Source organism: Grammomys surdaster, unplaced genomic scaffold (genome assembly GCF_004785775.1).
Source record: "Grammomys surdaster isolate TR1022 unplaced genomic scaffold, NIH_TR_1.0 67, whole genome shotgun sequence".
Lineage (NCBI taxonomy): Eukaryota > Metazoa > Chordata > Mammalia > Rodentia > Muridae > Grammomys > Grammomys surdaster.
In genome coordinates, this window is record NW_021604569.1 from 17148598 (window position 1) to 17175946 (window position 27349).

Here is a 27349-nt window from a genome sequence, read left to right on the forward strand (position 1 = left end):
CCACCTCTCCAGATTCAGAATGTTTGATCTTGAAAATGACTGGGTTATCTTAAATTTTATTTAAAAAGTTGTTCAGTGAATTTTCATTTGTGGTTGAGGCAGACGTACCTGTCATTTCTGCCATTTTATGCCCATTTAACATATGTTGAACCTATGTTAGCGCATGAGGACCCCATATAAAGTGGTGTTCTCAGCACTGATAGTTATAAAATCCAAGGACTGATGATCTGCTGGCCAGCCAAGGTCCTTTACAAATGCTCTCAGTCCCTGGTGGCATTTTGTGACACAGGCTTCAGATGGAGAAACTGATGTCACAGGGATACTCAAGGGACCCCAGGTGAATCCCCAAACTGTCATCTCCTAGGTGACTATTTTCTTTCAGGAAACTCACATCTTTCTTTGTAAGTTTTGGCTAATAACAAGCTAGGCCATTTCTTTCCCTTTCCTTTGTAACTCCATCATCAAGTTTCATCCATAGCGATAGGGATATATATGAGACCGTCTCTTACCGGCTTGTGTTCGTATAGAGCAGTTTAGAGTGCCGAGGATGGGCCACAGACTTGATATCTCCATAGGGGTTGTCCACATCGTCAGCGTTTGTGCTCTGCACATGACCACTGTTGCAGGGAAAAGCAAAGGTATAGGAAACTTAGATTAGTTGGGCAAAGCAAATAAGAGAAGTTTTGTTTGCCAGAAAGATCAAAAGCACAAGAAGGAAAATGTGATGTCAGATGGCAATTGGAATGAGAAACGAGAACGATAGGGCTCCTTCTCCGAATGTGAGTCCTCTACGCTGGGATCTGAGAGCTAGGTAGGAAGGACAGTGGTAGCTGTTCAGGGTCTTGGAGTTCAGAAGCTGGGCTTCTGCTGCTCAAGACACAGGTGGAAGCTAGGGCATTGTGGGTGGGTGGGTGGGTTGGTGTTGCTATCTGCTGTAGACAGTAAGGCTCCTGTGGGATTGGGACTCTAGGCAGATGTCAGGACCTCCGGCCATAGTGATGAGCTCTCAGCGAAGGTCAGAAGGCTGACCATACCGGCAGGTCAAGTAGCAAGGACTTCTGGCGATATGGTGAAAACACCAGTCAGCTCTATTGGAGAGCAGGAAGGACAAGGAAGCCTTGACCAAAGTCTGGGCCCTTCCTCCATGCCCTCTCACTTCCTTTGCTTCAAGGTGACCCTTCAAACTAAAGACGGGGGAAGATGGCTGAAGGTTAACAACGCACTTCTGCCCTCCACAGAGCCCAAGTGACGGTGGGGAAGGGTGAGATCTTCCTTACTGCGTGCTTGGTTGCTTGGTTTTATCAATTACATGTGGTCTCTGACTGACAACGTGAATAGGAGCAACAAAGGTATTTTCTTTCATAAAACATCCCATCGTGAAAAACAGAAAATGCGTCACTCCTCATTTTATAATTCAATCAAAATCTCTAATAAACTTTTGATGACACTTCTGGTATCAAAAGCACACTGGAGGATGTTATAACATACGTGTTAATTTAAGAGTGGCCTGAAAGCACAGTAGAAGGAAGTAAAATTAGACTTAAATACGGGATATTTTAAAGTAACAAGAAATGTCACTTACGTATATAGAGGAATGTATTTACTCCTAGTACTTGGACTCACACTTAGAAAAAGAAAAAAAAATATGGGCAATTGAGTTATTAATATTCAAAATAATTATCAAATTACTACAACAGTTCTCAAATTGAAAGGCCCTCAGAGATACAGAAATTGATCTAAAATCTTGTTTTAGAAAGAGTGGAGTGGTTTTAGAGTATTCCATTCATTGCTTTTTAATACTTTAGAATGTCTGTCTGTCCATCCCAATGCTGAGAGGTATGCTACCTGTTTTTAGATCTTAGAAACTGTGGGAAAGCTGTTACAAACATTTATACACAAGTTGTAAGTTCCTGAGACAAAGTCCCATGACTCCAAAATGAAAAATGTCCTAGCCTAGAGAGTTCAGAGAAGTGGCATTAATACGAAACAAAGCTTTCAACTGATGTCTCATTTGTCATCCCAACCGCCTAAAAATGCAGCCAATTCATAAACCCTCAATAAAACGATGCAAGTAACATGTTTTGATCAACATCCAAGCATTTCATGAATACTTGTTCATGAATGATTCATAAGAAGCTGAGTTTCTTGCTTGGCACAGGTCCATAATTCTAGCACTGGGGGCTGAGTCAGGAAAATTATGAGTTGGAGATTAGCAGAATGAAATAAAAATTCAATCATATATTTTATTTACTTGAGTACTTGAGTGGTATTATCAACAATTCTAGTTTGCCCTGTAGATAAAAAGCTTATTTTTTTCTTTAATATTTCAATATTATAAAATTATCCTTCAATTTGTACACTAAAATCTACATTGAGGTGTTATTACACATTTGATAAGATACTCTAAATAATTTAATAATTTATTATTAATATATTTGTTATATATCATACATAATATACATAAGAGACTTATTAATTTTAATTTGATAAATGCAAATATTGTGTTTAGATGTGACTTAAATTTAATTTTTTTAAAAAATTTTTAAATTAAAATATGATTACATCATTTCTTCCCTCCAAGTCCTCTCAGATTACCTCTCCTGCTCTCGAAATCATGGACTTTTAAATTTGCTACTTCCTCTCTTTCCCCTAAATCTACCAATGAAACATAGTGAGTTTTTTTAGTGTTACTCCTATGCCTATGATTTCAGGGCTGAATACTTGGTGGGGGATAACCAACCAGGAGACTCATTCCCTTGGGGAGACTATTTCTTCCATTCTCATTCACAAGACTTAGTATTTTCCTCAGTAAGAGGAGCAATAGGTAAGTAATCACCTCCTGGGGTTGTGCACTCTCCCTCAATGGTGCCTGTTTGACTCACACTGTTCTGCATAACTGGCCCCAGTATTTGTTGGAAAGCACAGTTTTGTGACATTGCCTCTCAAAACCTCTAGTCATGACAGATGCCTGTTGTGACTCAGCACACATAAGAGCACACACCATCCATTCGACTACTGAATAAACTACTTGTGCAAATGAACTAGAACGTCTTAGTTATGGTGATGGACTGGGTTCCTGACTGACACTCAGAGAATGTGGGCATCAAATTATTTAGAGAGATGCATGTAAAACCACGGAAGACAGTATCTTCCTTTCCTTCATTCCTATAAAATAATTCAACTTAAAATACTTTAACATAAAATACTTCGCAGGTAAAGGAAGAGTTCATATTAAAACACACAAAATAGTAAAGTCTTTTCTGATGAATTGTGAGCTACATTAGAAACTAATACTTCATTTCTGCAAAAAGCATTCTAATAGAGAAGTCATGGACGAGATGGAGACACTTCCATATGTACTGTTAATAAAGGAAATTTCTATTTTATTACATTTATTCATTTATATGTTCACTGTGTATGCTTGTATGCTTGTGTGTGTGTGTGTGTGTGTGTGTGTGTTTGGGTTCTACACATGCTTTGGCATATTTGTAAAGATTAGAAGGCAACTTCTTGAACCATCAGTTCTCTCCTTCCATCATGTGGGTTGCAGGAACTGCAGGTACTCACGTGAAAGATTTAGTGACAACTGCCTTTTTTACCAAACAAACCATCTTTCCAGCTTTCCATAAAGGATTTCTATTCGAATATTTAAACATAAACATTTTTACATTGAGTAAGTAGAAAACAAACAAGCCACCAGCACAAGAGACAAAATATATGAAGCGGCGAGGTGTAGCTATGGATGTATAAGTGATATGTACTTTTACAACAATGATTATCGGCAACTAGGTATATGTACTCTGCAATTTTAACAAAGTAAAGTTCATATTCGTAATGAAAATTCTAGACATTGTGTTGTAATGGAAACTTAAGAATGGCTGGTGGGAGATTCCATTGTTTCAACTCATTTGAAGACGAATATGAAAGTAACTAGAAGATAAGGAGGGATGCCCCTTTTAACCCAGAAAGTATAAAGACATAATTTGGTATGTATCAAATGATGTATCAATCCAGAAATATTTTTTTTATAACTGGGTACGTGAAAGTATATGGATGCTGTTTCAACTAAAATTAAATAAGAAACTAATGATATTGATAGGTGAGTCAACTGAACTCTAACCTACAGACAAAACGAACATTCACAGATGCAGAGAGCCTAGATGTGACTCTTATGAGTATGCTGGTGGATACAATGCTATATGGTATAAACATAGGCAAGACAGCTTGCATATTGAGTTTATAGAAGGAATTTAATACTGTATGTTAGGTTAATAACAGTAAACTATAAAGGGATAAGAGAATACATGAAAATGTGGACTATCGAATACTTATTAATGTTTCTGGAAGGAGACAGATGTGCTGATGAAGAGACTCAGGCATTTCCTTTGTGTTGTACTTTTTTCCCCAGTAGAGTGAGGAGATTTTATCTACATGTTTTTAATACAAAACATTCAGAGGGAATTATTTAAGAGAGACCATAACCAGAGTTGTATCATCCATAAAGGAAAGATAAATAGTGACATTTTTGAAGACAAAACCATAAAGTTTTTTATATTCAATGGATGGAATTATACAGAGAAGAACATCAATAATAAAGCCACCACTTTAAGCTTGACTTTAAGCTTGACTATAACACAATAACACAAATATGCGATATGAAAGTTGATCAAATATGTCATTTAGAGTTCCCTTTATATGAAGCTCGGGGAGTGCCACAGCATTGTAAATGTCTGTTTATAAAGTACTCCCAATATTAAAACATACACTTAAAAGTGTCAGTTTGGAGGGTAAAGAGAGGCCAGATGCTGTGGAGTAACTGAAATGGGATTTGGATCCTCTTCTCAGCCTCATGACTGTTGGATGAAGGTCTCTGGGACATTCTTTATCTGAAGTCAAGTCCCACTCCTGCCCTTAGTGGGGAGATTGGGATTTTGGTGGTGAGGATAAAGATAGCAATGACAACATTAGAAGTCAAACTTACAAATTGATTGGTTTGGCTGGTGCTGAGAACAATCTCGTCTGAAATCTGTCCCAGAGTCCTCCGACCATCTAAAGCCATTGTTGAAATAAACAAAAAACTATTTAATGATCTTATTGTAATTTCATAGATTCAAGCTTTGGTGTCCTTACCAGGCTCCTCACATCATAGCTGAGCCTAAACTCTGGGAAAGTCCTTTCCAGGTATCCTGGCAACTCTGGGTGGAATACGGCTTTGCATTCTGAGTGTGTGGGTCCTGGCTCTTTGCTCAAACTTCTATCCTGTGTCCTCAAGCGGGAATGTGCCCCATGTCCACCTCTGCAGCTGACATGGTCTCTCCATGTGAAATGTTAGCTTCAGTTTCATGACAGATACTTCCCCTCTTGGACACCTTGCAGCCTTCCCTTTATAGCTTTGCACAGAGCCTGACTTAGAATAAGTGTCTTACATGGGAAGGACTTTAGATACTCAAATCATTTAACACAGAGGAAATGTAACGACATGGCTAATTTTTATGTGATATAAAATTCCCTTGAAGTAACTGAAAGATCCTTAAAAATAAATAAAGTCTACACAACTTTTGTCCTTTAACTGATTTTCACTTTTATTTAATAAACAAATGTTTGAGTGTTTATAGAAAGCTCCCCCCTTATTATTTCTTTCTCTTTGAAAGTGGAAGAAATTTTACAGAGGCTCAGACACTCCTTAGAGTATGATTGTTTTCCCTCTTCATATTGTGGATCTCATATTCGCAGAAACTTCATAATGAGAACCATTCAACAGCTGATCCAGACTTACACTGTGAGCTGTGATACCGAGCATAAGGGGACAGAGAAACAGGAAGTGCTTTGCAGGCATGAAGCAAGGAGACTGAGGCAATATTGAGAGGAGGAAAGTCAGGGTGTCATGAGTGCCTGGGTTTCACCCTGGCACAGAGCTGTTAAAGTGATGGGACATGGCAGGACCCTGCAGGGAGCATGGTGGAACTGGGCACTGACAGCTCACTGGAAATGGAAGGTAACAAAGAACAGGCAAATGACAGAATACTGGTTACATGTCTTAACAAATGGCTTGGGTTCCATGCTCTGAAAAAAGATGGAGATAGACAGAATGGTGGCATGGACAGATGCATATTCTAGAGAAGGTTCTCCATCCATCATCAGTAGGGAATCAGGACCTATAGTTCACATGACAAAGTCTTTTTACCATTCATTGGTAGAATCAATGGCCATCTGTCTGAGAGCTCTGTGGACTAGACTGTATCACATGATTGGTGACATTAGACAGCAGGCTACAACTTATAAATCTTCCTATTCTGCTTGGCCAGCTAAGTTCTAGATCCTATTTGCAGAAGTATGTTCAGCATAGAAAAATGATGCCTTTTTGTCTCCATTATTTTACATTCTGTAATTATCAAAATTAATAGCCACCACAAATGGCTTCGAGGGAGAAATCATTAAATAGTCAACATTTTCGGTATGGGCAATGAGGAAATATTTACAGTTACCACTGACTTATGATTATATCACTTTCACCTTCACATTTAATCCTCAACAACAGAATATCACTGCGGCTTGAGTTTGAGTTGAGTTGCAGTCATAGCAAGAAGTAGGCACCGTTGTCAGGGATGCTCACTGACCTGGGTTATGGCTGGTAGTCTTTCATATCTTTTCAGTGAAAAACACTGTGAGATGCGGTCAGAAGCTTTTTCCACCGTTGTTTCTTCTGGATCAAGTTTTGGTGGTAGTATCTTGTCCCAAGGAACATCTTCATAAGCTCTGGGAATTATTAAATGTGTTAAACATGGACATATTTAACAAATAATGCATAAAGTACATATTCACAGCAGGGTAGAAAGACTATCTAATTTATAAATGTTGTGTCTTTGAAAATTGATTTTGGAACAGGGGATCAGGTAAGCAACCTTCATTCTCTCTCCTATCCTCCAGTTCTAATCACCCAGGTTACTCTCAGTTTTGGAACAATCAGTCCTAAGTAGTATGCCCCCATCAAACTCTTCTTGTTAGAGCTTATGGAACCCTTAAGGAGAAGAAGGAGAAAGATTATAAAAGCCAGAGGGAGGTTGAGGACATCAAGGAAAAAGAGCCATGTAAACTCAGACGGACTGACACACATGAACTCACAGAGACTTGCATAGACCTGGGCTGGGTTGAGAGGGGAAGTGGACACAGGTACCCATCCTTACCAGAGAAGTTATCTCCAGCTGATAACTGCTTACAAATGAAAAATTAGTTTTCTTCAACAGAGTCTAGTGAGTGTACAAATTATTCTCCACGTTTAGCTTTAGATGACAAACACAAAATCAATTCAATAGCATTTTTTGGAGGTTCTTTGTCTTTTAATGTCAGGACATCTTTTTTTGGTATAATTCATAACAACATCATATACAGCTAATAAGTACATTTCTAAGATCCCGGTCTACTGATGCTAACACTACATGGATACTTCTATTTTAATGAAGAAATGAAATTGAAGTATGGAGGATGTCTGCATCATTTAGTGCATAACGGAGGCAGGCTGTGGCCAGCATGGAAGTTCTTGCCTATTGCTTCTCTCTTCTCCATTCATTTCTCCACATCATGCAACACCATGCTTTTATCATCTACTCTATTTCTCTGCTGGCTTCCAATTCTACAGATGAATCTAGTCAACGATCCTGGGACCTTATTTGACTTGACCTAAGTGCATGGCATGTAGCATCACTCCTTTCTTCTTGCATCACACTTTTAACATGCCTCAGAAGACATGCATAGCCCAGGTCACTCTGAACGTAGCAGCCAGCACGACTTCTTCATAAATGAATCTGATCCTATCACTTTTTTTTCTAACTAGAGTGCCAGTCATTAAAGTGCCCTGTCACACTTGCTTCCTCTCACCCTGCAGGTTTCTGCTCACGCCTCACTCCTCCTGTTGATGACTGAGCCTGCTCTCCACAGCTCTTAGCTACCTCTTTCTTTTATTTGTGGGCTAATCATCTTTAAGAACAGATTCTGTTGGGTTTCTCATTATGTTTTATCTTACTGTCTGTTTCTCTTTAAATTGAGAGCACTCAAAGATCAGAGAGGTAAGTCTGTTTATTCAAAGATGCATCTCACAGCCTAGGACATGGACATGTTGATACTGGGCAGGATATAAGATCCCTTCATTCCAGAGTCTGATTGAAGTCCCTTATCAATTGGCATGCAAGAATTCAGCACAATTGACATTTGCTGCAATGGCTACCTACATAAAATTGACCTTCTATTTTAAAAATATAGATATTTCCTATTCAAATAACAATGAATCAGGCTAAGACTTGTGTGCATACGATCTTGTAGGACTTTTTTCATCTCCCATATCTTACCTGATAATCTCAAACAAGACTCTATGTAGTGAAAGCTAACCTATGGTCCTGCAACCCATGTATCTTATCAACTGTAATACTGCCAGGTGCTCCTGAGAAACAACCCTGTAATCCTACTTACATGCCTTAGGAACCCTCTAAAGATAATGACACCAAACCCCACCAAAGCACTTGACTGTTGTAAAATAATGAGCTTCTAGTCTCCTTTAAGAAGGAATATGTCTTACTTTCAGTTACTCTCTTCGAGAAGACCACATCCATGCTGTCTGCTGTGTGGTTCTTCTGAAAGCCTTTTTCTCTTAGGCTTTGCACTTAAAGCCAATATAAATGACATTTTTTATTAAGCCCCAACTCTGCTTCATAATCTGGCTAGTTCTGAAATTCTTTCCTCTATCTTTGTCAATAATCCAGGTTTTCCTTAAGTCATGCTCACTAAGTCTAGAAGAATTCAGGCTACTGAGCACGACAGTGGGAAGCTTCACCTCCTGCCTCTGCGCCACAAAGTGCTGACAGATTGAATGATCTTTCTTTAAGCTTTCTTCAACATTGTTCTTTGTGATGTTGTGGTTATGGTTGTTCTGTCTCCTCTCTTCCCTTCCCTCCCTTTATTCCCCCTTCCCTAAATTTTGGTTGTATTAACATATTTTATCTCCTTGCCTCCCTTCCCCTCCCCTCCCCTTCCATCCCCTCCCCTCCCCTCCCCTATCCTCCCCTCCTCTCTCCTCTCCTCTTCTCTCCTCCCTTCCTCTCTGCCCTCCTCCTCTGTCCTCTCCTTTCACCCCCTGTCTTTCTGAGATAGGGTTTTTGCCTGTAGTTAGTCCAGGTTTAACCAGAACTCATGATAATCCTCTAATCTAGCCCTCTGATTTCATGGATTACAGGTGTGAACATACGTCTTCTTCAAGCCCTGATAGACTTACTATTTAGTCAACATAGATGACTTAGTGCCTTTGTTTGATATTCTTTGAATAATTCATATGATCCAGATCACTATTAACACATGTACCATTAAAAATTAAGAAATATACTTTAACTTTTTCATTGAGAAAAAACCTTACTTCTGTGTTGAGGATTTGTAGAATGAATCCTTTATGTTATAGTTCTTGTCTAGCTGGACAAGTGGTTCACTATCATCCTATAAAATAGAAACAAGAAGTTAAATAGACCAAACATAAATAGTATTGCTATATTTCTTATACCCTATGTTTTCTGAATTTCCTTATTCTTCACAAGTTATATGATGACTTGAACTATGTGTATGAATATATGGTTCAATAATTAAACTCAGATTCTTTAACACACTCATCATAGTTACCCTTTAAGTGTATTAAAGACGTTTAAAAGCTAGGTTCTTCTTAAAATCCCAGCGAACAACACAGGATTGTTATCTATGATCATCATGATATGTATCCTGTCTCTAGACCACACTCATTTTTGTTTGTATTTTCATATTGGATCCTCTAATCAATATCTCTCCATTTTTTCTATACTTACCTCATACCTATTCTACTTTACACTCTTCTTTACAGCTTTCTTAGATCCTTCACATATAAGAATATAAATATTTCTGTTTATGTGCCTAGTTTATTTGTCTTAGTATAAGGTCCTACAGATTTATTCATGCTGATGCAAATAGCAGACCTACATCTTATGGCTGAATAATATTCTAGTATATGCACATATATCCATTTTTCTTTATCAATTCATTTGTAGATAGATACTTAGGTAGTCAACCATGCTTTACTTTATAAATTTTTCTTCACTCAGGCAGGAGCCATATGCTTGTAATTCCAGCATTCAGAACATGGAGATAGGAGAATCTGGAATAAAAGGCCAGCCTCAGCCACACAGCAAGTTTGAGGCTATTCAGGACTACACGATATGTCTCAAAAAAAAAATCCCAATAAACTTAATTAAAAATTAAAATACTTATCCTATGAATAAATTCTGCATTCCATTGATTTTTAACTCTCTATGTTTTATTCATTTATATATTTAGTTTGATTTAGTCATATTCTAATATCCTAAAATCGAAACATATCAATTCCTTCTTTTCAAATTTAATCATGTAAAGTTAAATTTTCTTCTTAGCAAAATCTTAATTGCATGATACCCAAATATATACATTGTGTCTTATCCTGTTTCAAATATTTTCTAGTTTCTCTTAAAATTCTTCTTTGACCCATTTGAATAATAAATGAATATGTTTAATTTTGAAATATTTTTTCCCTAAATATAATGTGGTTGATTATAAGTGAACTCTGTAATGTATTGAGGACACTGTGTAGAATTACTTCTCTGATGATGTTTTACAATGTGGTGATGGAATTCCTGGCCTTGCAAATGCTAGGTAAGTGATCAGCCTCAAAACCACATCTTCTTCCCTATTGTGATCATAAATGTACTACAACTTAATTTCACACATAGTCATTACTATAGTAGTGGGCATATCCTGTGTATTTGGAAATATGTCTTCATCTTTGGTTGAGTTCAATGTTACAGAAATGTCAGGGACTTGAAGGAATCAGAACTGCTGTTTCTATCTAAGTATGGACTCTTTTGTAAAGTTGCCAAATGACTATACAGTGAGATTACAATCTAAACGACACAGAAGTTGTTCATTCATCTTTTAGAGGTCTATTAATTTTTGCTACATGTGTCTAAGACATTTCGCTTTTGAACCTTATGCTTTCTTGACAAATCTACCACAAGAGGGGCCTTTATATGTTGTAACAATTTTTGCCTTGCAACTTATTTAGTTTGATCCTAAAATATCCACTACAGATTGTCCATGCTTTGTGTAAACTGTCAACACTCTTAACTGATTAACTTTTAAGGTGTTTGCATCTTGTATTTACAGTGAGCCTCTTACAGATAGTGTAGTGTAGACTACATGCTTAGTCATCTTCTGACAATTTCTGTATTTTATTGTAACTATTAACATATGGAAGTCAGGTGTGGGATTTTATGTAATTTCTTAGTCTTCTCCCTTCTCATTCTCTGTTCCCTGTTTGCTGATTTAATACAAAATCCAACTGGTAATCCATTTGCTTTTGTTTTACACTCTTACCACACATTGTAATATTCTGGAGAGTATACTATCTAATGAACTCTAGGAGCAATATTACATATTTTTTAAATAATAAGTTTGGATTTTTATGTACACTAGAAGGAAAAAATCTTTCGTTATTCAATTTCTTATAAGGCACATCTATTGGGAATTATTTTCTTCTTTGTTTCCTTACTCAAAGGTTTCTTTTTTAGCATTCTAATATATTCAATACATTTGGATGCCCAAATATACCCATATTATAATCTTGGAAAATGTTAATTTACTTTGTAGATGGAATTAAATTGTTCATCAAGTGACCATAGAATGAGAAAAATTATCTTGAACATCCTTATGGCACAATGTAGTCACGATTGTCATGAAATTGAGTGACGGAGGCATTCACACACATATCACAGCCATTCTTTGTGATGAGCGGATTCAGCCCATCATGCCAGCTTTGACGATGAAGACAAATGCCACAAGCCAAAGAATACAGGCAGCCCATGCAAGCTAGTTAGAATGCAGTGAGTGTTGTGAACTGCAAATGTGTCTCTCTTTGTAAAATCAAAATTTTGTAAAATTTTATTTGTAAAATAAAATTTCAGAAATTACTTCTTCATATTTTTTTCTACTTTTCTAAATTCTAGACTCCATTTAGTGTATAAATGCCCCTTTCAAACTATCCTCACAGTATATGATATTTTCTGTTAATTTTAATTTTCCCCCTTTTAAATATGTTTCCTTAAACTTGATGTTTGAAATAGTTTAAAATAAAGATAAATAACTTAAATAAGTTTTACATAAACTTTAACATTTATTTTCATAATGTTAGTACTTCTCCTGGTTACACACTCTTTTTGTTATAAAGTCCACGAGTCTTTTAAGATTTTGACGCTTTTAGTTATATAATTTACATTTTTTCTGCTTCTTTAAATGCATTCTTTTTCTGTGCTAAGATTTCCAGTCTTTTCATTTTTATGAAAATATCTTCCATTACATCATTGGTATGGCTGATTTTTGACACATCCGAGAAGAGAGGATCTCAACATAGCAATCCCCTTCATCAGATTGAATTTATGCATCTCCATTTTTGTATGTTATGTACAGAGTACAACATATAGCCTAATGTCGAAACTACTTTGGACATTCCATCTTACACCTGTCAAAATGGCTAAGATCAATAACATAAATGACAGCTCATGACGAGGAGGACGCGGAGCAAGGGGAACACTCTTCTATTGTTAGTGGAAGTGCAAACTTGTAGAGCCATCACGGAAATATTTGATCATATTCACTTTAATTCTTCCCTCCATCTCCCCTGGCCCTGCTCAACACATATTCCTTCCAAACTCCTTCCAATCTCACATCTTCTTATATTTTTATAACATACTGCAATCATCCACTGGGATACGGGAAACCTACCAGTGGCCACGTCCCCAAAGAGAGGTAAATTTCTCTGTCGTCAGCCATCAGCTGTCAGTAGCTCCTCACAAAGGAGTAGGACCCTGATAGCTCTTCCCCTTTCACGCTGAAATTATTTCTTTGCTTGATCTCGTGTAGTCTCGTATCGGTAACCACAACTGCTGTGAGCATGCCCAGAGGACCGCCCCTTCTGGCGTTTCTCCCTATCGTCTAGCTATTACATCCTCCCTCATCCACTGCTTCTGTGACGTTCTTGAGCCTTGGTGGGGGTGAGTTGTGATAGATGTCCACCTAAGGCTAAGCATTCACCATCACAAATTCTCAGCACTTTGAACAGTAAAGACTCTCTGTATTAACCCCTACTCATTGCAGTAAGAAGTTGCTCTGACAAAGGCTGACAAATCCGACAGAACAGCGGAACACGTTTTCAGAGAGGCAGGGTCTCAAAGCAGTTTTGCAAAGAACTAACATGTAACACAGAAGATCATATGTTTGTTTCCAGTATCCTTAATTTATTTTTCCTTTACTGCACTTTGTTCATAAATTGATTTTTCCCTCCTTTCTAATTTCACGAGACGTACTTTGCTTCCTGAGTTGTGGGGTTTTCTTGTGTTCTAACACATTTTAAAGGCAGGTCCTGTGTTCCAGGGTTGATTACAGTTCTTACCCACACATTTCACTACAACGTTTTGATTTCCCTTATAAACACCTTGTAGCTTCTCTTACGGTTGTGAACTCTTCTCTGGATGATGACCATCCATAACCACACCTTGCTGTTTCCACATACATAATCTGGAAGGGTGTTTTGTTCCGTCACAATTGTCTTATGCTCAAAGACCGTGCAGTTTATGAGTTAAAAACGTAATTCGTGGACTTGTTATATGACATTGTCTATGGCAATTTGTATAAATACTCTTGGAAAAAGGTATATGTATGCATTATTTTTCATGATTTTATTTTTCATTTTCCATGATGCTTTATATCATGTATATGCTTTTGTTTCTAGTAGGGTGTGCGGGTGTTTTATATTTCATACATTTCAGCAATCTGTCTTTTAACTGAAACATCAACATTTTACATAGAAAATACATAATTACTGACACCAAGTTTGAAACGACTACCTTACATGTTCTCTATGACCTACATGCCTTTTAAAAATCTTATTTTAATTTTGTTTGAATTGGCTTCTTGTTATTCAATGAGTTCTTTTTGTCTATTTCTTTAGTATTTAATCTACAAATTGCAATGTGAACACATATTTTCAAGGCTTAAAAATAACTAGTACCTTGACTCTTCCCTAGGAAAGAGTCATATCTAAGTGCTGATCCTCCTACAGATTAATTATTCAATTGCATTTTCATTCAATATACATATGTTTTAAACCCCACAGGTAATTGCTATTGTTTTATAAAGTCATTTGTATCAACCATGTGCTTATATTTCTCCTCTTGGTTCTTGCCTGTATCTCTGATCACAGTGTCTCCTTCCCTACTGACTAATGAATACCTTAATATTTTCTTTAGTTTTTTTTTTAATGCTTTAGGATAAACTGTATGGTCTTGAAAAAAATCTCTTGAATTATCGATGTTCTTAAAGTGTAACAGAATTCTAAGTGGCAGAGTGGTCAAGTAGTGCTAGCAGCCTGACTTGAATTGCAGCAATGATGGGATTCTAGCTCCGCCTACTTTCAGTCACATTTAAATCTGCAATGGCTTTGGAGGAGAACACTTTTGTTTCAGCTGTTTCAGGACTACCAACATGTTTTGTCTTTTGCTTTTTCCCTGGAGGTTATGGCATAGATTTCTTTTTATATGCCCTGATTGGATTTATTTTTATTCTTTGAATCACTGGGTTGATAGTTTCAACATTTAAAGCATGAAAATTGGGTGAGGTGGTTAAGAACACATGTTGAAGAGTACTGGAGTTTGGTTTACAAAACTGACATCAACAATATCAGGTGGTTCACAGTAGCATGTAACTTCAATTCTAGGGAATTCAGTACCCTGTTCTGGTTTCCATGGGCATCACACACACACACACACACACACACAAATAAATTAAAATGAAAATACATGAATATTTCGTTCATAAATTTTGTTATATACAAATGCTATCAATTTTATACATGACCAAGTACCAAAATTCTAGCAAATTTTATTTTCAGTCATAAAGTCTTATTGCTCTGAAGTTTCCTTTTACAATAGTGTCTTATCAAACTAATAATGAGTGTTTAGAATTCAATTTATGAGTTAAAAGCTTCAAATAAATGCAAGTAGGTCATCTATGCCAATAGCGCATGGAAAGACCATTGCTTCAGAAAACTCACAGATTTTCTTACCATACTTTCTTTGGAGGCAGTAAAATGCACATTGTTATACTGTAGAAATTATCAAATTGTGATTTTAGGTATATAAGACAAAGGATAAATATTTTTATAATATAAAATAATCACTTTATGTAGAACAATTTGATGTGATTGGATGTTATTCCTGACACAAATGAAATAGCTGTATCTCTTTAAGCTAATGTTTATTTTATGACAAAGTTGTATCTATTTTATTTTCTAAAATATAAGTATTTCCAATATAACACTAGTTCTGAGCCATAAATTGATAAAACTCAGAGAAAACTCTCAGTTTAAATATGAAAATGGCTCTCAGTTTGTGGACTGGGAACTCTTCCTCTTAACAATGAGAATGCTTGAAGATTGACATCTTTCTGTTTTTTGTTCTTCATAAAAGAAACTGACTTCTGAGTGTGTGCTTCAGTTTTCTCTAGCTAGGAGTATTTCAAGTCCATGTTTCATCATGTTCAGGGGGATACATGTTCTTGTTGATCATCGTCTTGGTAAGCCATTGGTATTCTGATAAACTTTCATTGGAATTTAAATTTGTTTTTTCTGAAATACAATCTTCTACAGTCTGACTATGGTCTTATAAGTCGTTACTTCTATATACTATGTGTCGTAGTTTCTTTATGAAATATTTTGGAGTCTATGTCCTCAGATTTATTGCCTATGTGGTTTTCTGAAATTATTCTTCCCATGCCACCTTCTGTTGGTGTCTTCTTGGTGTTCTTGGAATTCACCAGCAAAGATCCTGAATCTCAATGTTTTTTGGGTATTTGACAACTCTATTGTTATTGAAACAGAATTATATTTATATTTATCCTAAGAGGATACTAATAGCACCCACAACACAATACTCTAATATTACCACAAATATCTGCACTACAAACATTGCTACTTTCTCTTACAGTTTCTTCATATTCAACATAGCAAAACAAAAGATGGTTACTGTTGTCCAGATTTTAGACAATGTAACTACTATATACTATTTAAGGAAGTTAAACAGTAAAAGATACTAATTCCACAGAAGGGAGAATTTCAGTATGCATGGATAAATAAATAAATTAAAACTTTTGATCTTAAAATGTAGGTCAAGAGCAGGAGATAGAGAAAATAACCTCATCTCAGACAGATAATAGAAACTTAGGCCTTGATCTCATGTAAGAACAAGGCAGGAAATGGTGAAGGAACACTGTCTCAACAAATAATAATAATTGTTTAGATTGATTTAATTGCTTTAAATTGTTTTAATTATTAAAATGTTCATGGTTATAAGCTTGGTGGTTATATTAAAACTACTCTGGGAGAGAAGTCAAAATGAGACATTCCTAAAGAGAAAGGAGGCTGCTAAATTCAATTAATCTATACCTTTTATGATTTTGGGTTACTAGACCAAAGACATACTATTATGGGAGAGAGGCTCTGTATTTGTGTTAATGGAAAAGAAGAAAAGGCTTGAGACTCCTTCCAGAGGGATATGGATCAGATATGCCATAGGAAGACTCCCTAAAAATCTTGGCTACAAAAACCAACCAAACAACCAAACAAAACAACCCCCCCCCAAAAAAAAAACCCTAAAATTTGAGAAAATAGGACAAGACTTGGTTTGCTGATCCCTCCACATGGGAAAAACTCTATAACTGGCTTAGACATAAAAATGTCTCTAGCCAAAACTCCAGCTAAAATTAGACAAAAAATCTTGTTGGTTATAGAATTCTTAAGATTTATCATGCCTTCTTTCACATGACATGAATGAGGATCTATTACAATTGAGCAAATTAATTCATAAAAGGATAGTTGTCTTTCACCTGCTCAAACAAAGAGCAAAAATCCTTAGCTGATCTGTACACCTTACGCAATCCATAAAAATATCTTAATAGTACTAAAATTTTGGTTGTAAGATTAATGTATTACACAATGTACAGCTCTGACAAGATTCATCCATGGGGACCCTAAAATGACCTGCTGTTCCAACCCCCTGCCTCCTGATACTCTTTCTAGAGACTTGCTTCCAAAACAGCTTCAAGAATTGCTACTGATTCCTGATGGACTCAGTTCATCCAGCCTTTTAGATGAAACCAGTCAGAACTTCAGTTAAACCCTGAGCCTTCTAAGCATACAGAGACTAGATAACAGATGCTAAAGCTAGCTTTCTTAACTCTAACCAATTTTTCTAATTTTCCTCCCCCTTCCCTCCTTTTTAAAAAATTCGTCACTCCAATTCAGCAGGGAGAAATTGTGCAGCGCTGTCATCCTGAGCCCATGGGTTTGGGTGTCTGGTTATGGTTATTTTTATAAATTACAGATTGTCATTTTAAGAGTTAATTTGGAAAAGTTCATAATTTTAAACAGTGAAAAATATATGAGATAGATGTCTAAATTCATTCTTAAACAAAGTGTTGTATAGCCATAATCTTACATTGATAAAAATCTTCATAATTGATGCAAAATTGAAGTCATACTTTTTTACATTGGTACAAAATTTATATATTAATACATATTTAAGGTTTTCATTGGTATAAGTTTTTTATATTGATACAAAATTTGAGTTAATGTTGCTACTCTTAGATAGACATTGTACCTATCTATACAACTCATTTAAAAATGCAAGACTCAGACCCAGTCCTTCTAATAACTACAACTACAAACTGCTTAAGATGATTAAGTAATGAAAGGGCCAGATAATAAACTCATGGTTATATTAGATTCAGATTTAATAACAAGATGCTTTTAATATTATTAAAATAGAAATAGCCAAGAGTAGTCAAAGTTTAACAGTTCCTATATACTTTATATAGATAGTCTTCAAAAGCATCAGCAATTCACAGAATAGGACATTTAAAGTCATGTCATTATTCATAGAAATTTTGACAAGAGACATGTCTGCTCCTGACAATACCTCCTTCATGGTTCAAAGAAGTTATTGAGCATCATAACCTCCATATAGAGTTGTTCCTGTTGTAACAAGATAGCATGGGCAAGAATTGTCCTAATTCATCGACAGACAAAATACTGTCCAGGAAAGGACACATGATACGGGATAGTTGATAGCTTAGCTTTGTCAAGACAGGGTAAGCTTGTCCTTCAAATTTCCTGCATGACTTATGGCCTGTCAGATGGTTCTGGCCCAGAAGGCTGAAGAAAGATGCTCCAATATTTTGAGGAATGGAGGACTGTCCAGGTAGTCAGCTGTCTCTCCAATTTGTTTAAGTTTTGGTAGCTATGTTTTTGTGCTTCCTATATGTTCAGGTTATATTTAATTAATTCTTGGCTCTCTGATGGGGTTGAAGACTAGTTATAGTCTCATAATTAAACTTAAGTTGTTTAGTACTGAGGAAGATGATGTAGATTTGAAAGGATGGATTTTCAGATGGTAATGCTAGTTAAAAATCAAAATATAATTCTGGTATAGAGCTGAAAACTCTTTAAGTTAGGATAGATATTACAGTAATGTATTTAAATTGACAAAATTGATGGATGTTATTAGAGTATATCATACCTTATAGTTTACATAACTGTAATAACTATGTTCATTGTATATCTGAAAGAAAAGGCCTTTTTAGTGGACAAAAGGGGAGAAATGTTGTGGATAGGGTTCAATGCTTGCATTATGCTATTTGGGTTTCCAAAATTGCACGAGAATCTCACATGTGAGATGCTGAGGGTCCCTGCCTCCAGCTGGTTTTGAGTGGTAAATGAAGTTCCCGGCAGTTAGGATTTGTGGGCAAAGGGACCAAGGAAGGAGGAGAATTGCCATGCCAGGGAAGGAATAAGATCTGGGCTTCAGAGCTGCAGAAGAGAGAGCATACTAACCACATGAGAGCCAGGGACGAGCAGCCTCAGGCCCTCAATTGGGTCTAGCATAGATTTTAATAAGTAATAATTCAGGAGTATTGAAGAGGAGACATTAGCAACGTGGAAGTTTGGGAGTGGCCCAGCCATTGAGTCGATTAGATATATTAAATATAAGGCTGTGTGTGTGTGTCTTTCATTTTAGAATCCAGAGCATTAGAGCAGGTAACGAGGAATTTGCATTGCTGCTGCCAGGGAGATTAGCAGATTAATCGACTACAACTACATGCTACTTTGCTCTATGATCTTAATGGGAACTTCTGCCATCATCACTGTTGTTAGAGCTGTCACAGTCAGAAACGTTGCTCTTGCTGTTACTTAGCTCACGTCTCATATTAAATGTACAGCAGAAAATGTGAAAGGATGCCTCAGACAGTCCTAGAAAAGCACAGATACAATTACTGTGTCTTATATATTTCTTCTGTCTTATTCTATGTATGTCATTTCAGGGACTCCAGTAAGCACATGTTCTTTTTTTGTTTAGATTCCTGACTCTTCTCTATTTCTACCTTTCTGTACATTTGTGCTTTGTGCTTTGTGCTATGTGTGTGTGTGTGTGTGTGTGTGTGTGTGTGTGTGTGTGTATTTCTTCTGATTTATACCAAATCTCTTTAACCACGTCTAATCTGCTGCTGCACCAATAAAGCTAAAAATTGTGTTTCTCAGTTTGGAAACACCATTCCCTTTCTGTGTTTTTATAGGTTTTTTTTTAATTTAGAAGCTATGAAAATTATGATCTTTGCCCTGATCACGAGTTCAATAATTTCTCAATTACACACACACACACACACACGCACACACACACACACAAACTATGTATGAACAAGACGTGGAATTCTTGTCCTTGAATCTGGTTTATTTTACTTAGCATAATGACACAGGCTACACAAATGCAAAAGTGACCTACATATTAAAAAAGAACAATTATATTATAACTCATATATTCAATAGAATGCTTTCTGTCTGAAGATATTTATATTAACATGATGTTGATAGGTTTTCAAAGCCACCAGTCTGAGGGCCCCATTTGTCATGGAATAGGAACTAAGTCATGTTACTGTGTGCTGTACTGGGCTGTGGTAAGAATGCCGTTATGTGAAAAGCAGTTCTCTCTCCACCTGAAGTATTTTAAGGTTGCTGATATGTTATTTATATATTTCTGTACTATCTAAACTAACAAAAGTGTTTTATGTGTTTGTTTTAAAAGCTAAAAAAAGGATGCACTTTGTGAATAATAGTTTTTCCTCTGGGGAAGAAAGTACAAAACACACAAACAATAATATAAACAAACTATTTTCTATAATACTACCTATTAAGACAATCTTACTGTACTTGTTGCCTCCTCGTCAAAGGTATATAAGCGACTTAATGTGCCCACTTCGTGTTCATGAACTGGTACAGGAGTAACTTTCTGTTTGCTTGTCCAACCTGAAAACCAATAATTCATGCATTTTAGGTAAAAAAACACAATGATACCTTTTAAAAATATTTAGTTGATGTACATTAAATTGTAATAAGGCTTCTGGGAATTGTAGGTTTAGTTTGATGCTCCCCAGATTGTGTTAAATACATGTTAAAATTACAATTTAAAGATTGGGTCATAATTGGCCACAATCCTGCACTCAATTTAGTGTTCTGAACTAGTTGGTCATTTTCCTAATTCCCACATTATCTGTGTACAGTAAATGAAACAAGAGGTGTGTTTGCTGACCAAACATACACACTTTAAATTCTGTTAGAGCAAAGACCTAGAATCTAAGCCTGTTACATGGAATTGGTGGGTATCTGCATCTATACTAAATCAATGTCCACTTTGAGAGGCAGATACTGTAACCATATCAGAAGGCACAAAGCACAGGTTATGCATACACCTGAAGTGAAAGCCAAGCAGAATACTGATGGCATCCCAGCCAGCACTTCTCCAGCCTCACTGCACTTTATTAAGCCAGACGTAAATAATGGTGACTAATTTACTGCACACATAGGAAATGCGGGCCTCTAGGGAAAATGCTCAGCTTAAAAAATCTTGGAAACAAAATTTCATGTTCCTTATAAAGCTTATCTGATATAGTGGAGCCATTTCTAACTGTTCTCTAGGGAATCGACCATCAAAGTGTACTGGAGGCAACCATCTTAACACATGGTAACATGAGCCCATGCCCCATTGTGTCATCAGTCTCTGAAGAATCCATTATTTTGAAGATCATATATGGATTGTTAAATCCTTTTTTTTAAAAAAAAAGACAACTTTTTTTTTTTTTTAAAAGTTGGCCTGAGAAAGCAAAATAAAGTAGAAGAGTAGAAGAAATTTTATGGTCTCATCTCTAGGAAGTGGGGTCTATAAGCAGCTGAGAGAGTATTGAGGTGCTTTCCTTCAGAGTTGTAGCAGAGTGACTTCGTAAGAAACATGACCAGTCTGACATATTCAGAGGTAGATGCTCACAACTAGCCATTGAACTGATCATGGGGTTCTCAATGGAGGAGTTAGAGTGAGGAGTGAAGGAGCTGAAAGGGTTTGTGGCACCATGCGGAGAGCAACAATACCAACCAACCACAGCTCCCAGGGTCTAAACCACCAGCCTGGGAGCACTTAGGGAGGGATCCAGGGGTTCAGCTGAATATGTAAGAGTGGAGGGCCCTGCTGGGCATAGGTGGAAGATGAGATCCCCTGGTGAGGGATGGGGTAAGGGGACAACATATGAAATGTAAATAAAATATCCAATAAAAAAAAAAAAGAAACATGACCAGCTCAGTGCCAGCATGGTGGTAAGGGTTAGATGTTTTGCTTTCTTTTTCCCAGTTACAGTCTCAGGAGGACCCACCCAGGGATCAAAAATTTGCTAACATAATATGTTCTGCTTTTGATGGTGGAGGTGGTCTGAAGAGTTAAGAAAGATCTACACCAAACTCCCCTAAAAGCAGTTCAGGTAACCTCTGAAGTGGGGACTACTGGACCATCCAACTCATCCCTGTTTTTGACACTAGGCATCCCCCCCAAACCCAAAATACTGAACTAAAACAGCTGGACCGAAGGCATTTTGCATCAGCTAACCTCTCTGTATCACCAGCTTCCAGAAAGCCTGAAATTTCAGATCAGGTTAACATTGTTCAGAATGTACTTGATTCTTTGGCTGCTTTGATTCTCTAAAATTAAAGACTAGATCTCCTGAGAACTTCTAAGGATGGGGGTTGTGACCTAATCCAGGAACAGTGCTCCTTCTGCACCAACAAATCCAAACCAGTTTGAGATGTAGTCCAAAGATGCTGGGACCCATCAAAAATATTCAATGACAAGCTTCTACCTTGGATGGACCTTTGGTTCCCTCCTATGCTGGCCCCTCCCCTTAATCACTCTTTTATTTATTATCTTCATACTTATATTTAAACCCATTTTTTTGATGTTTAGCTTACTGAACCTACCTCCCTTAAGATAATAGGACGTCTCCCTTGTATGTGACCAGGGACATTCCACAGAAGCTCTCCCAGTGGCTCTCAACCTTCAACAGTTTCATTTACTCCTGATACAACTGCAAGACCTCCGTGCAGGAGTTTTGCTTGCAAAGTGCCTTCATCCCTTTCATCCCAGACCAGATACATGTCTTTATGGTAGTTCTCAATATTTTTTACTGGTCTCTTCTTTTTATGCTGTGTAGCCTCCTGCTGCTTCTGCTAGCTTGGAGCAGCACTCCTGTCAGCAGAACTAGCCATTGCCACCCTGAGTGGCCCACTGGGCTTGGGAGGAAACTTTTCTCCTAGCATCTTCTTCTACTTCCCTTGTATGACAACCCCTGCTTGATACACTGCTACATATTCTTCACCACTGTTAGTGTGCTGACCTGATTTTGCAAGATAAAGTATTTATTTCACTAGCCACAATTCCTTAGTTTTTTCCTTTCTTCCCTGATTTTTTCATTCATTCATTTGTTAACTTTACGTCTGATAGTAGTCTCCCCTTGCCAGTCACACCCTCACAACCCCTCTCCTCATTACCACCTCCCCTTCTCAGAGAAGGGGAAGCCCCACCATGAGTACCAACCCATTTTGGCACATCGAGTCCCAGAAAAACTAAGCACTTCCTCTCCACCTGAGACCTGACTAAGCAGTCCAGCTAGGGGAAGGAGATACAAGGGCCGGCAACAGAGTCAGAGATAGTCTCTGCTCCAATTATTAAGGGACCCACATGAAGACCAAGCTGCACATCTGCTACAAATGTGTAGGGGGCCTACGTTCAGCCCCTGCATGCTCTTTCGTTGGTGGTTCAGTATCTGTGAACCCCTATGGGCCCAGGTTAGTTGACTCTGTAGGTCTTCTTGTGGTGTCCTTGAACCCTCTGGCTACCTGATCCTTCCTCAAATCTTCCACAAGACTCAATGAGTTTTGCCTAATGTTTGGCTGCAGGTCTTTGATCTGTTTCCATCACCTGCTAGATGAAGCCTTTCAAAAGACAGTTATACTAGGCTCCTGTCTCCAAGCATAGCAGAATAGCATTAATAGTGTCAGGGCTTAGTTGTCTCCTATGGGATGAGTCTCAAGCTCAGCCAGTTATTGGTTGACTTTTTCCTCAACCCCTCCTCCATCTTTGTCCTTATACATCTTGTAGGCAAGACATATTTTGTGTCAAAGGTTTTGTGGATGGGTTGGTGTCCCCTTCCCTCCACTGGAAATCCCACATGGCTACAGGAGCTGGCCACTTCAGTCTCCATATCCTCAGTTGCAAGGAGTCTCAACTGGGCTCACTACCAGATTCCCTGGATCCTCCAATGTCTCAGGTCTATGGCTCGTAACACAGATGCCCGTCCCCCAAGCCAACTTCTATTTTCTCTCCCATCCCTCTCCAACCTCCTCTGTTCTGCTCTCCTCACATCTGCTCCCCATCCCAGTTCTGTTCCCCACCCCTTCTCCCACCCTGTTCTCTTTATCCATCCACCTCTGACGTCTATTTCATTTTCCCTTTTGAGTGAGATTCAAGCGTCTTTCCTTGGGCCCTCCTTGTTACTTACTTTCTTTGGGCCTGTGGATTGTAGCATGTTTATCCTGTGCTTTAGGGCTAATATCCACTTTTAAATGAGTTCATACCATGCATGTCTTTCTGCTTTTGGGTTACCTCACTCAGGATATTTTCTAGTTCCATCCATTTGCCTGTAGATTTCATGATATATTTGTTTTTAACAGCTGAGTAGTATTCTATTATGTAAATGTACCACATTTTCTTTATTCATTCTCCAGTTGAGGGACATCTAGGTTGTTCCCAGTTTCTAGCTTTTATGAATAAAACTACTATGAACACAGTTAAGCAAGTGTCCTTGTAGTGTTGTGAAACATCTTTTGGGTATATACCCAGGAATGGTAAAGCTGGGTGTTGAGGTAGAACTTTTCCCGATTTTCTGAGAAACCACCAAATTGATTTCCAAAGTGGTTATGCAAGTTTACACTTCCACCAGCAGTGAAGGAGTGTTCCCCTTGCTCCACAACCTTGCCAAGATTTGTTGTCACTTGAGTTTTTGACCTTAGCTATTCTGGCAGGTGTAAGACAGAATCTCAGAGTTGTTTTGATTTGCATTTCCCTGATGACTGACAATGAACATTTATTTAATGTTTAATCTGTGATATTAGCGATTTCTCTGTTGGGAATCCTCTGTTTAGCTGTATAGCTGTTTTTTTTTTCAATTTGGGTTATTGGGTTGGTTGATGTATAAGAGTTCTTTATATATTTTGGATATTAGCCCTCTGTCAGATGTAGGGTTGATGAAGATCTTTTTTCAATCTTTAGGCTGCCGTTTTGTCAAATTGATGGTAGCTTTTGCCTTGAAGAAGGTTTTTAGGCTCATGAGGTCCCTTTACTTAATTTTTGATTGTAGTGCCTGAGTTGTTGGTGTTCTGTTCAGGAGGTTGTCTCCTATGTCAATGTGTTCAAGGAAGTTCCTACTTTCTCTTTTATTAGATTTAGTGTATTTAGTTCATTTTTTATTGGATAGTTTATGTATTTACATTTCAGATGTCATCCCCTCCCCCCATTTCCCCTCCCTAGAACCCCTTATCCCGTCCCCCTCCTCCTTTTTGCTTTTATACCATTTTAATTACATGCAAGTATTAAGATAAGTTCTAGGTTGAGGGTCTAGCAACACAATAGATGCAAATAGTCAAGGAACAAGCAAAACAATAAACACAAATAGTCAAAGAACAAGCAAGGCATTAAACACAATTCCATGAACACTCCCGTGATCACTGTTTCTAAGGGCCTATCAGAATGACCAAAATGTCTAAGCCTACTTCCCTGTCCTAGCCCAAAGTCATTTTCATGTTTGAAGTCTACTTCCTTGTTCTAGCCTAAAATTTAGATTCTTGTCTGAAATTACTTCTTTGTTCTAGCCTAATAATTTAGATTCCTGCCTGAGATAACTTCTTTGTTGTAGCCCAAGATTTAGATTCCTACCTGAAATTACTTCTTTGGTCTAGCCTAGTGTCAGATTCCTGCCTGAAGCCTACTTCCTTGTCCTTGGCCCATGTCAGATGTGTATCTAGTTTAATGTTGAGGTCTTTGATCCATTTGGACTGGAGTTTTGTGTAGGGTGACAAATATGGATCTATTAGTATTCTTCTACATGCAGACATACAGTTAGCTCAGCACCATTTGTTGAAGATGCTTACTTGTTTTCCACTGTATGGTTTTGGCTTCTTTGTCAAAACTCAAGTTTCCATAGGTATGTGGGTTTATTTATGGGTTTTGATTCTATTCCATTGATCAAAATATCTATTTTTATGCCTATATAATATGATTTTTATTACTATTGCTCTGTGGTACAGCTTGAAATCAGGAATGGTGATATGTCAAAAAATTCTTGTTTGAAATACAGGATTGATTTAGCTACTCTGTTTTTTCCATACGGAGTTGTGTATTGTTGTTTCAAGATCTGTAAAGAATTGTATTGGAACTTTGATGAGAATTGCATTGAATCTGTAGATTGCTTTTGGTAAGTTGGTCAGTTTTACTATGTTTATTCTACTGATTCATGAGCATGGAAGATCTTTCCCTCTTTTGATATCTTCTTCAATTTCTTTCTTCAGATACTTCAAATTCTTGTCATATAGATCTTTCACTTGCTTGGTTAGAGTTACAAGATATTTTACATTATTTGTGGAAATTGTGAAGGGTACTGTTTACATAATTATTCTCAGCTTAATTATTATTTGTATAAAGGAAGGCTACTGATTTTTTAGTTTATTTTGTATCCAGCCAGTTTAGTTTGCTGAAGATGTTTATCAGCTGTAGGAGTTCTCTGGTTGAATTTTTGGGGTCACTTGATGTATACTATTATATCATCTGTGAATAGAAATTCTTTGACTTCTTCCTTTCCAGTTTGTATCCCCTTAGTCTCCTTTTGTTGTTTTATTGCTCTAGCTAGATCTTCAAGTACTATATTGAATTGATATGGAAAGAGTGAGTAGCATTTTCTTGTCTTTGATTTTAGTGGAATTGCTTTAAGTTTCTCTCCATCTAATTTGATGTTGGCTATGGACTTTCTGTATATTCCCTTTATTATGTTTAGGTATGTACCTTGTATCTTGTATCCCTGATATCTCCAAGGCTTTAATATGAAGAGGTTTTGTCAAAGATCTTTTCAGCATCAAATGAAATGATCATGTCTTTTTCCTTTCAGTTTGTTTATGGTAAATTGCATTGATGGATTTTCTTATATTGAACCACCTCTACATCCCTGGGATGAAGCCTACTTGATCATGGTACCTGATGTTTTTGATGTGTTCCTGAATTCAGTTTATAAGTATTTTTGCATTAAAGGTCATAAGAAAAATTGGTCTTGAAATTTTTTTTCTTTACTGAGTCTTTGTGTGATTTAGGTATCAGTGTGACTGTGGTCTCATAGAATAAGTTTGGCAATGTTTCTTCTGTTTCTATTTTCTGGAAGTTTGAGTAGTATTGGTATTAGATCTTTATTGAAAGTCTGATAGAATTTTGTGTTAAACCCATCTGGCCATGGCTCTTTTGCTTGGGAGACTTTTTATGACTGCTTCTATTTCATTAGGGGTTATGAGACTATTTACCTTACCTGATCTTGATTTAACTTTGGTAAATGGTATCTATCAAGAAAATCGGTCAATTCTTTCAGATTTTCCAATTTTGTTGGGTACAAGTTTTTTTTTTTTTCAGATTTTTCTCAGTGTCTGTTGTTAAGCTTCCTTTTTCATTTCTGATATTGTTTCTCTGCTTTTCAGTTAGTTTGGCGAATGGTTTGTCCATCTTGTTGATTTTTCTCAAAGGATCAGCTCTTGGTTTTATTGATTCTTTGCATTGTTCTCTTTGTTTTATTTTATCAG

At 37.1% G+C, this 27349-nt stretch overlaps 1 protein-coding gene across 2 annotated transcripts in view; it reads right to left on the reverse strand.

Moving 5' to 3' along the window:
* Positions 1–27349, reverse strand: part of Spata48 (spermatogenesis associated 48) — a 55799-nt gene that overhangs the window by 18601 nt on the left and 9849 nt on the right. The window contains exons 2-7 of one of the 2 annotated variants that reach the window (XM_028779198.1): positions 20343–20443; positions 9401–9477; positions 6618–6756; positions 4982–5049; positions 1583–1624; positions 510–617 (exon numbers count right to left, since the gene is read on the reverse strand). In XM_028779198.1, the coding sequence (XP_028635031.1) occupies positions 510–617; positions 1583–1624; positions 4982–5049; positions 6618–6756; positions 9401–9477; positions 20343–20443 (535 nt within the window). Of the gene's footprint in view, positions 1–509; positions 618–1582; positions 1625–4981; positions 5050–5776; positions 5982–6617; positions 6757–9400; positions 9478–20342; positions 20444–27349 lie in introns of those variants that run through there. The other variant, XM_028779202.1, reaches the window with a different exon arrangement.